The sequence below is a fragment of the Myotis davidii genome, unplaced genomic scaffold (genome assembly GCF_000327345.1).
Source record: "Myotis davidii unplaced genomic scaffold, ASM32734v1 scaffold480, whole genome shotgun sequence".
Taxonomy (NCBI): domain Eukaryota; kingdom Metazoa; phylum Chordata; class Mammalia; order Chiroptera; family Vespertilionidae; genus Myotis; species Myotis davidii.
Genome location: NW_006292360.1, coordinates 348,325 through 359,586, shown reverse-complemented (window position 1 = coordinate 359,586; position 11,262 = coordinate 348,325). Strand labels below are relative to the sequence as shown.

Here is an 11,262-nt window from a genome sequence, read left to right as displayed (position 1 = left end):
AGTGATGGCAGGAGAGGAGGGTCCCCTGCCCAGGCCTGACTCCTCTGGTAGAGGCGTCAGGCCTGGGCAAGGGGCCGATCCTGTGATCGGAGGGTGATGGGGGTCAACACCCGAAGGCTACCAGTATGTGAGAGGGGGCAGGCTGGGCTGAGGGACACTCCCCCTCCCCCCCCAGTGCACGAATTTCGTGCACCGGGCCCCTAGTATATAAAATAAATATCAAAAATAGAAGTCTTTGTTTTATTATGGTTGCAAAGATCAAAAAATTTCTATATGTGACACAGCACCAGAGTAAAGTTAGGATTTTTCAAAATGCTGACTCGCCGAGCTCAAAAGGTTCGCCATCACTGCCCTAGACACTCATGTGACACGGCACCTGAAGTCCCCGGGTGGTCAGTGCTGTTCACCCTCCTCTGAACAGAAGGGAAGGCGTGAGCTCTCGCCATAGGAGGGGTGGGAGAGGCCTTAATCATTATGTGCCTAGACCAGGGCTGCCATGCTGCTGCCCAGAGGCCTTTGGGGCTCCTTAATAGGGGGGGCAGGGGTGGGGGGCAGAGCGCGGCTCTGTCAATGATGAGGGCTGCAACGGGCCCCCTGCCGTGAAGACAGGTGCCTCTGAGCTGGGCCATGCTCGTCTTCAGGCGCTTCAGCGACTCGCTTAGGGGTGTCTCTTGTCTCCCTACCCAAGGGGCCCTCAGCCCGAGGTGTTCTCACCCAGTGGGGCGGGAGCCGACATTTGCAGCACCTTGTCTTACACCTGGGGTGACTGACACCTGAGAGAGTTGGCGATGGCTTTCCTTCTGGAATTTGAACAGAGGCGACGTTAAAGGTTGGTAGACCAGCCAGAGAGTTCTTGATTGTCATTTTCATGACGTTTTTTGCTCTCAGGTAGTTGCTTGATTTTTTTGTTTTCAGTAGTCAAGAGAGTTAGAGTCATGGTCTTTAGAGAGTCACCCCTGCTGCCTGGTGGCAGGGCCCTGCCCTGCTGTGTAGGAGCAGGAGCCGGCCGTCAGCTCACAGCTTCCTGGTTTATTGGGAAACATGTAGCAGAGTGTTTTCCAAACGTGGAACCGATAGGGTGTGTGTAGCTGGGCCAAGGTCGTGGAATTCAGGTGCTAGAAGGCTTTGCAATCAGGTTTTGAAACTCAAAAATTCCTCTCATTACTTTTTAAAAAGGCCAGGTCCCGAGCACAGGCCGGCGGGCCTTCCCACTAACGGTGGAGGCCACTGGCTCCGGCCCTCGCCAGCCCGGACCCTGCGCTCGCTGCTGGCCGGCCACTCGGACCAGCTGGGATGGCAGGGGTCCTAGGAGCGGTGAGAGCCACGGGTGAAGGGCGCCCAGGAGGCGGGGCCGGGCAGCCGCCTGCACCTTGAGCCCAGGTCAGATTGGCCTCAGGTTTGCCTCCCGGGTGCTTCTGGGAGCTTCCTCTCCGCCCGGGGCCACGTCTTCTCAGCACTGAACGCCTGCGTTTACCTTCCCACTAGGCCAGTGACGGCGAACCCTTTGAGCTCGGTGTGCCAGCATTTTGAAAAACCCTAATTTAACTCTGGTGCCGGGTCACATATAGAAATGTTTTGATATTTGCAAACATAGTAAAACAAAGATTTATATTTTTGATATTTATTTTATATATTTAAATGCCATTTAACAAAAATCAAACAAAAAAATGAGCCCGCGTGTCACCTCTGACATGCGCATCATAGGTTCGCCATCACTGCACTAAGGTATACATGACAGATTCCTGATGCAGGTGCACTGGGTGTCAGTGGCCAGAGGGCGCGCTCACCCTGCTGGGCACTGGGAGACGGGTGAGTGGTGCCACCGTCATGGTGAGCTGAGGGGCTGCTCCTGCCTCTCGGCTGTTTTGTGAGGACACCACCAACCCACCTTCCCTTTGGCAAAGCCGAGTCCTGTGTCTGCAGGTGAGGGCGGCTCCTTGGTCGCTGCCCCCTGCGTCCGGCCGTCCCGCTGTCCTCTGGGCTGCTGCACCTCCTCCTGGAGCGCCTCCTCCAGTCCCTTCTGTTTCCAGTGGTTTCTGATGCAGAGGTTCCCTAGAGGTTCCTTTTAGGGAAACGGGTGCAGCGTCACTGGGACCCTGTAGCTCCTCACTTGATAGGTGTTTGAAGAGAAAGTGAAAGCTGGCCGTCAGCGCATCCCACGAGAGGCCCAGTCCGCGCCGTTGGCGTCTCGGACGGTGTGAAGCAGCCGGCCCTGGGTGCGGCCCCCAGGCCGTCCGCACTCACTCCACCTCCCGGGCCCGTCCCCCGCAGGTCGTCCTGATGTCGGCCACCATCGACTGCAGGGAGTTTGCGGACTACTTTGCGGCTCCGGTGCGGAACAGGATGAGCCCTGCCTACGTGTTCGAGGTGGCCGGGCAGCCCCACGCCATCGAGGAGTTCTATCTGGGCGACCTGGAGCACGTGCCGCCCAGCAGGGTACGTGGGCGCTGGCCCACGGCGGGGTCCTCTCCGGGGAGTGGAGGAAGGTCAGGCAGAGCATAACGTCGCCTCGTTGGGGGGCTGCGCGGGGGTGAGGCAGTCACCAGGACCTGGCTCCGCCCGCCTGAGTGCACAGCTCGCTGTGGTCTGGTGACCGTGACTCCCGACCTGGGTCACGTTACCTGCAGTGACCTGACGGTGCGTGAGTGGGCAGGTGGACCGGGGGTTCCCTGGCCCTGGGACTTGTGGTTTTTTTTTTTTTTTTAAAATATATTTTATTGATTTTTTACAGAGAGGAAAGGAGAGAGATAGAGAGTTAGAAACATCGATGAGAGAGAAACATCGATCAGCTGCCTCCTGCACATTCCCCACTGGGGAAGTGCGCGCAACCCAGGTACATGCCCTTGACCGGAATCGACCCCGGGACCTTTCAGTCCGCAGGCCGACGCTCTATCCACTGAGCCAAACCGGTTTCGGCGGGACTTGTGGTTTTAATGCGAGGTTATCATGTTGGGGCTCCTGGCGGTGACCAGGCAACTCTGGGGTCACAACTCCTGGCCCCATAGACGTTTGGAGCCACTGATTCTGTCTTCAAAGTCGGTTCCCTGCCGGACACGTGGCTGCGGCGCCTGGACTCTGCCCACCTTGACCTTGCTCTTGGGCAGGGCGGGTGCTCGGTGAGGCTCGGTGAGGCTCGGTGCTCAGACGCTGGCTGCAAACGCATGCCTCGCCTCTGGGGTCTTTGTCACAGTGCCGCCCTGAAGGGGGAGCCACAGTCCAGCCTGATGCCCTCTGACCCCCTCGGTTTCCTCCTGCTTCCAGCTCTCCCCCCACGTCCTGGAGGAGCCGGTGATAACGAAGGACATGTACGAGGTCGCCGTCTCCCTGATTCAGATGTTTGACGACATGGACATGAAGGAGAGCGGGTAGGAGGCCTCGGCTGCAGCAGCCGTGGTGCCGCGCAGGGGCTCCAGGCGGTCGCTCGTCTGGAAGCTTTTTTTATGTTAAGGTTTAATGTAGAGACTTTTTCAGTAGTCACTCTACATAGTCAGAAATGAGGTTAGTACGTATCTTGTGAAGTTTTCCCCTGAAGTTAGAACCATGCCACGTATGGCTTCCGGACAGGCCGTCTGAAAGTTAGGACCACAGCCCCGACGTGCTGTCCACGCAGCCCGAGGACAGCACAGCTGCCTCGCCATTCTCCCATCTCCGAGGTGCTCCCGCGCCGAGTCTGCTGTGCTCCCACGTCCACTCGCTGGGATCTGGACACGTCTCCCCGAGGGACAGCCCGAGGCTCTAGTGGTGCTCGGAGGGTGTTGTTTTGACAGCAGGCGCTGCCTCCGGGACCTTCGCTGCTTGCACCGCTGAGCTCACGCACGCACACACGCACACACACACGGTGTGCGTTGGAGCAGCATGCAGGGAGCGTGCGCTCTCCCCGCCTGGCTGGGGCACTGTCCCTGTGGGCCTGCGAGACCCCCCACCCCCCGCGTGTCTCTTCTTGCCTTCCCCAGCTGTGAAAGGGAGACAGTCTGGCGGGTGCAGTCACTGCCCTGCGTCCCTCCTGGCAGCCGCCTGCCAGGCCCTGCAGCTGAGTGCCAGTTTAGCTCTGTTTGTAACTCCACAAGTTTCATTATTCTTTCTACCGTTGTGCTTGGATTTGCCCAATGGGTGTCATTTTATTTACTCATTAGAGGCGCGATGCACGAAGATTTGTGCAAGAATAGGCCTTCCTTCCCCTGGCTGCCGGCACCAGCTTCCCTCAGGCACCAGGGCCTGAGCCTTTGCTCTGGCTGCCGCCTTCCACCTTCGCTCCGGCCCTGTCGCCCTCCTGTACTCCTGTAGCTTCCTCCACTCCCCTGACCCCCTCCTCCCCTCCTGCCGCATAGCAAGCATCTAACCCAGCCCTGGCCGCTCTGCGTCTGCCCTGCACATGCTTGCGCTGCCCAGAGGCCCAGAGCTGCCAGAGAGTAACGCCTGTGTCGTCACCATGGTGATGATGCAAGCATCCCGGTCTGGCTGCTGCCATCTTTGTTGCATCAATTTGCACATTCCCTCCTTATTGGCTGTGGGCGCCGCCATCTTTGTCGTGGTGTGATGGTTAATTTGCATGTTCTGCCTTTATTAGATAGGATCTTTTTCTCCTGCACCCTAGTCTCCTCTTAGGTCATTTTCATTCTTCCTAAAGAAGGTCCTTGGGAGCCCTGGCTGGTAGCTCAGTTGGTTGAAGTGTTGTTCTGCCACACAGAGGTTTCAGGCCTCACCCCTGGTCAGGGCACACACAAGAATCAACAAATGCCCGGCCAGCGGGGCTCAGTGGTTGAGCGTTGACCTATGAACCAGGAGGTCATGGTTTGATTCCTGGTCAGGGCACATGCCCAGGTTGTGGGCTTGATCCCCAATAAAGGGCGTGCAGGAGGCAGCCAATCAAGGATTCTCTCTCATCATTGATGTTTCTCTCCCTCTCCCTCCCTCTCTGAAGTCAATAAATATTTATTATGGAAAAATATCCTTGGTGAGGATTAATAACAACAACAAAAGGGTATTTATAAAGGCAAGGGTTCTTTCCCTTCCTTTCTCTAAAATCATTAAATATATATTTTTTAAATGTCTGTTGGTAGCCCTGGCTGGGCAGCTTAGTTTTTATTTAGCTAAGACTGTGTTTCATTCTTGGAATAGTTTTGTTAGGTGTAAAAGTGAGGTTGCTATGTAACCCTCTCCATACTCCTGCTTTTCCTGAATTGTTAGCTATGTCGAGCAGTAACCTGCGTACATCCAGTGCACTCGTTTTCCTCGTTCTTCCTGGGCTGGGGTGGCCTTTTCTTGTCATCACCTTGTGACGTGAGAGTCGCCTTTGGTCTGCCTGCTCCTGAGGGAAGCCTGCGTTCTGGTCGGGCTGACGTGCAGTCGTGGTGCCTCTGGGGCAGCGCAGGCTGGAGCTGTGGTCCCTCCCCGCCGCCTCCTGCCCCTTGGACTCCCGGAATCGGAGCGCGGGCATTGCTGCCGGCAGCCTTTCCCCTGGTGGCCGCCGCGTGCCCACTGTGCGGGTTTGTCACTCGCTCTGACTCCTCCCTGAGGTCACTCTGTGAAGAGAAGCTTCCCTCTTACCCCCGCCCTTCTCCCCGCCTCCCCCCTCTCTCTCAGTGTCACAATGGACTCATGGACCCCTTTCAATAGACTTCATTTCCAGAGCAGTTTTAGGTTCACAGTAAATTGGAACTGAAAGCACCAAAGGGGGTCTTCATGCGACCCCCTTTGCCAGCATCTCACATGGAGGCCGTCGCCCACGCCCGGGGTCACACTCAGGTGCTCTGGGTGGCGTGTGTCTTGTGGGTGTGACAAGTGTGTAATGACACGTCGCCACTGTGGTGTTGACAGTCGTTTCACTGCCTGGAAAACCCTGGGCTCTGCCTGCTCGCCCCCGCTCCATAACCCCTGGCAACCACAGCCTATTTTATTTTATTTATTTTGTCCTTGAGGACGTGCTTATTGATTTTAGAGAGAGGAGAAGGGAGAAAGAGAGAGAGGAATATTGATGTGAGAGAGACATCAATCTGTTGCTTTCCCATGTGGGGGGGCCTGAAACCCAGGTATGTACCCTGACCCGGCACGGGAACCCACAGCCTTCCAGTCAACGGATGATGACCCGTCAGCTGAGCCGCACTGGCAGGGCCCGTTGAACACCTGTTGGCACCACAGTCTTGCCTTTTCCAGAATGTCATGTCATCGGAATCCTAGAGCATGTGGCCGCTTCAGACGCTGCTTTCACGTGGCGTGTGCCCCTCAGGTTCCTCCACGCCTTCCCTGGCTGGGGCGGCTCCGTCTGTTGATGCTGAGTGATAGGCACGGCCTGCTGGGCCTATGAGGACATCCGGTGGCTCCAGGTTTGGGTCCTTGTGACTAAAGCTGCTGTCAGCTCGGACCTGAGTTTTCAGCTCTTGGGGTCAGTGCCCAGGAACATGTCTCCGAGGCTGCGGCGAGAGTGTGTGCAGTTGTGTCGGACCCGGCAGACGCTCCCAGGGGCCGCCTCATTGGCGTTCCCACCGGCAGTGAGCGAGGTCCCGTCCCGTCCCGTCCCGCTGCTCCGCCCCCTCAGCCCCTGGCGGTGCCGTCCTGTCAGTGTGCAGCGGGTCGCGTGGCTCCAGTTTACCATCCTGACGACGTGGCCGGAGCATCTTTTCACGTTTACTTGTCACCTGTCCATCTTCGGTGAGGAGGTGTCTGTTCGGGTCTCGCCCATGTCTCATGTTGCTTGTTCCTCACGTTGAGCCGGAAGAGTGTGTCTGTTTGGATACCAGCTCTAGACGTCTTCTGCGAAGGTTTCGCTCAGTCTGTGCCTTGTCTTCTCTTCCTCTTGAGACTCGGGTTTATTTAAATATCAGAGTTAATCACAGTCAGTTTTCTTTTCGGATGATCAGCTGTCCACAGCTGGCTGCGTGTCGTTGGGCACGGGGCATTTCCTTGCTTTTGGCACCGGCTGGTCTTCCTCTGCCGCAGATCGGGCATCGGTGCTGTTGGTCTTTTCAAAGACCCAGGCCTGGCACGGAGGGGCTGCCAGGTCTGCAGGGCAGGGTTCTCACTGCACACACCGTCACAGTGACAGGAGCTGGGTGGGGGCGGCGAGGGGATGGTTTGGGATCTTGTCCTGTAAAAGGGCTTCCTAATGACAGACAGTTTGGACTCCTTAGAGTTTATCTTAAAGATATTCTCACTGATTTTAGAGTGAGAAAGGGAGGAAGAGGAAGAGAGAGAGAGAAACATTGATGTTGTTGGTCCACATCTTTGTGCACTCATTGGTTGACTCTTGTATGTGCCCTGTCTGGGGATCGAATTGGTAACTTTGGCGCATCGGAATGACACTCTAACCAACTGAGCGGCCCGGCCAGGGCATGGAGTTCATTTCCAGTGTTTGGATTTGAGGGTGGATTAAGTTCCCAGGAAAACCTTGACAGACAGTTTTCATAGGAAAAGTGATGAGAGCCTGGGGCCTGGGACTCCTCCTCGGCCCCTGCCTTTCCTCGTGCGGAGAAGGTTACACGCGTGGTTGGGCAAGGCTGTCGGCATCGGGCGCTGCAGCTGGGGAGGGTTTGGGAACGGCACGGCTGTCCTCGCGTGGTTAACGTGCGCACCTCACGTTTTTAACAGGAACAAGGCCTGGGCGGGCGCCCAGCTCGCGTGGGAGCGGGGCAGTGTGCTGGTGTTTCTGCCAGGTGAGTGCCAGCCTTCGGGCCGCGATGGCAGCGCCAGGAGAGGGGTCCTCTCTGTCTCTCTCCTTCTTAAACATGTTTTAAAAAAAATAGATTTGAGAGAGAGGAAGGGAGAAGGAGAGAGAGACAGAAACAGCAAGGATGAGAGGATCATTGATTGACTGCCTCCTGCACGCCCCCCACGGGGGTCGAGCCCACAACCCAGGCAGTGCCCCGACTGGGAATGGAACCCTGACCTCCTTGTCCATGGGTGGATGCTCAGTCGCAGAGCCGCACTGACCGGGCCTTCTTCACTATTTTAATATTAATATTGTAGAGTAATAACATTTATTACTTTTTAACCACTATTTTGTGGCTGTAAAATTTTTCATGCTTGTTGTAGAAAATTAGGGAATGAGTGGGGGGGAGAAGAGTAGCTGCCTCGCGCACAGCTGTCCGGCAGCACTGCTGGGGCTCCCGGGGGCGGGGGAGGTTTTGGGGGGGAGAAGAGTAGCTGCCTCGCGCACAGCTGTCCGGCAGCACTGCTGGGGCTCCCGGGGGGCGTGGGAGGCTGGGGGTCCAGGTGTTCCCACCTGTGTTTCCAGCATCTGGACTCGGTGCTGCTGTGCGTTCGCGCTGTTGCTCTTACCGGCGAGGTGGGGGGTAACAAGGAGATACAGTGAATGGGGAGGCCTCTTGGAAAGAGACATGCTCTTCACCTGAGGACGCTTTCCAGCACTAAACACCCCTCTTTCTTGCCCCCCTTTGCCCCCCAGGCCTGAGTGAAATAAACTACATGCACGAGCTCCTCACAAACATGATCCAGAAAAGGTGTGTGAGCGACACCCAGTCCTCCTCAGCATGTGCTGGCTTCAGCCTGAAGCGATGAGCCGAGCGCAGTGAGCGCAGCCCCTGGTGCGAGCCCTGTCCCCGTGCTCATGGCCGTGTCCCTCCCCCCAGGCTGCAGGTCTACCCCCTGCACTCGAGCGTGACTCTGGAGGAGCAGAACAACGTGTTCCTGAGCCCAGTGCCCGGCTACAGAAAGGTGGGCGTGGGGCCCGAGGGTACTGCAGCCCCTGCGCTGGGCCGTCGGGGCTGAGGCGACTCAGCCACAGACTGGCGCGAGCCTGGTGAGCCGGCCAGCGCGTCTTGTCTTTGGCTTCTGGTCCGTTTGCCAGGGTTTCATTTCCTCGGTCACGTCTCAGAGCGCGGACCGTCCGGTGTCCCTGGCACTGCTCAGGTGACGTTGGTGAGCGCCTCCTGGTTCCTTTCCTCTCAGCCTGTGCCTGAGTGAGGGCGGTCCCATCGCGGCCCAGCAGAGCTGCTGCAGTGGGTGGGGCCTGGCTCCAGTCGGAGCCTCCAGGGTAGTGGGACCTCGCTGGCACCCAGGGCCACTGCTTGCAGCCCTTCCATGTGTCTGGTTCCCCCTGGGCACGGCCTGGCCCCTGGTAGTGACCCCCTGGAGGAGGAGGTGCCACGCTGAGGCGAAGGGTTTGGAAGGTGGGCCTGGGCAGGTGACGTGGGTCTCACCTGCAGCTGTGTGATGAGCAAACCACTGCTCTCAGCCTGTGTGGTATGTTTGAACCCGAGTCAGTCACATCGAGGCAGAGCTGTCAGGAAGGCCAATTAGGGTGACAGGTGCCCGCTTACAGGGGGTGCCTCCAACGCGCAGGCGGGTGTCCCGCAGAGGGCGCCGCACGGTGACGCGGCTGCTCCCTGACCCGGCTCCCGCCTGCCTGAGCTTCACGCGCCAGCTCGCAGGGGCTTCCCCGCAGCGTGAGTGGGTGGAGCCATCATCTCCGCTCATTCATGAGAACACCAGGCCGTGCCGCCCGAGTCCCACGCTGTGGAGCGGAGCTGGGGTCCAAGGCAGGGTCAGCTGTTGAGGCCGCACGACACTGACTCCTCCCCAGCCCAGGACCCTTGGTCAAGTGCGACGGGGATACAAGAGGAACATGAGGCCTTTCAGAGACCTGAGCCCAGTGTTTGCGAAGCTTGTCAGTGCTGTTTGAGTGTGTGAGCCTGGCTGATTTCCTGGTCGGTAAGCACGCGGTCCTTCCTTGCTGTTTGATAGATCATTCTGTCCACCAACATTGCGGAGAGCTCGGTCACCGTGCCGGACGTCAAGTACGGTAAGACCTGCGTCCGCACCGAGGGGCTGCGGGAGGCCTCTGAGGAGGGCGTGGGAGCAGGACTTGAGCTGCCAGGGAGCGACTGTGGGAAGATGGGGTTCTGGCCCAGGATGGCCCCAGGAGCAGGAAGGCGTGTGGCCAGGACAGGGTGGGTTGTGTTTGTGGGGGGGCGGGGGGTGTGTGGGAGCTGGGGAAGAGCAGAAAACAAGTCTTTGTTCTCATGAGACCTTGAGGGAGAAGGAGGGGACAGGACGCCGGCTGACAGCACTCCTGGCACGTGGCGTGGTGTAGAGGGAGCCGAGGGGCCAAGGAGATGAGAGCTCACGCCCTGCCAGGAGGCCCCGGGCAGCTTCGCTGAGTGACAAGGTCGAGAGAGAGGGTGTACCCCTGGCCTTGGGCAGGTGCCTCGAGGAGCTCTGGCGGCCTCCGCATCCTCGGGGCCCAGAGGCCCGGCCTCAGTGAGAGTGAGGAAGGAGAGGGCGCCAGTGGCTTGAGGGCAGCCATCGAACAAGATGGAGTGTACGGGGGTCTCTGTGGGCCCCGCGCAGCTGGTGACCAGGAGGTGAAGGGACCGGCAGCCTGCTGGCCTCTGGCCACTTGGTCCGAATGTGGGGACAGCTGTCACTGAGCAGGGCTGGGCCTGGGCAGAGGGGTAGAGCGCAGGCCAAGGGCGCAGGCGCTCGAGGGCGGGAGGGCAGACTGCGCTTTGGGCAGAAGGAGTGAGGCCCTAAAGGGATGGGGGTGGGGAGCAGGTCCTCACGGGACAGATGGGTTGAGAGCAACCTGTGTTGAGTGGAGGGAAGGAGGAAGAGGAGTAGTGGGGGCTGGCTGGGAGGACAGGGCCAGGCCCCAGGCTCAGTGCCTGCCTCGGAGACGCCCTTCTGTAGCGGACAGGAGGGTCTGCCCAAGGAGTGGCAGGGGCTCTGTCACCTGGGCCACGGGCGAGGACACTGCGCAGAGAGGCCGGGCAGCTCCCTGCCCCCAGCTGGGCTCCTCCGGTGCCAGGTGGGCTGCAGGGGCCTGTCCTTCCTGCCCCACGAACCGGTCCTTGGAGGCAGGGTCGGCAGTCCCCCTCACTGCCTCGTGCTCACACTCCTCTCTTTACGTGGCAGTTATAGACTTCTGTTTGACTAGAACTCTGGTTTGTGACGAAGACACGAATTATCAGAGTCTGCGCCTGAGCTGGGCTTCTAAGACCAGCTGTAACCAGAGGAAAGGTAAGCTTGGCCGCACGCCCTCCGACCCCTCAGACCTGCGCTTCTGCGCGCACTCGGGCCTCCCTCCTTCCCGGGGCCAGCTCTCAGGCTCTGGCCGAACCTGCGACCCTCTGGTCCAGTCACTTTGGTGACAGGCTGTGCGCACTGACGGGCAGGTCCGTCCCGCCACCGCTGTCATTGCGCAGAGAATCCGTGAACTTCCGGGAGGAGCTGGAGCCAGGGGCTCGCTTTGTCAGCTATTGGCGACCCTTCCTCCGACTCCTGATCTTTCTGCACTTCCTTCCTGAG

The 11,262-nt window shown here is 58.7% G+C and overlaps 1 protein-coding gene across 1 annotated transcript in view; it reads left to right on the top strand.

The window, feature by feature from the left end:
• TDRD9 (tudor domain containing 9) overlaps nt 1–11,262 on the top strand; it is a 46,049-nt gene that overhangs the window by 11,122 nt on the left and 23,665 nt on the right. Inside the window, exons 7-13 of the mRNA XM_015565394.1 lie at nt 2,272–2,436; nt 3,262–3,365; nt 7,585–7,649; nt 8,402–8,456; nt 8,586–8,670; nt 9,700–9,757; nt 10,870–10,974. Coding sequence (XP_015420880.1) covers nt 2,272–2,436; nt 3,262–3,365; nt 7,585–7,649; nt 8,402–8,456; nt 8,586–8,670; nt 9,700–9,757; nt 10,870–10,974 — 637 coding nt within the window. The remainder of the gene's footprint in view (nt 1–2,271; nt 2,437–3,261; nt 3,366–7,584; nt 7,650–8,401; nt 8,457–8,585; nt 8,671–9,699; nt 9,758–10,869; nt 10,975–11,262) is intronic.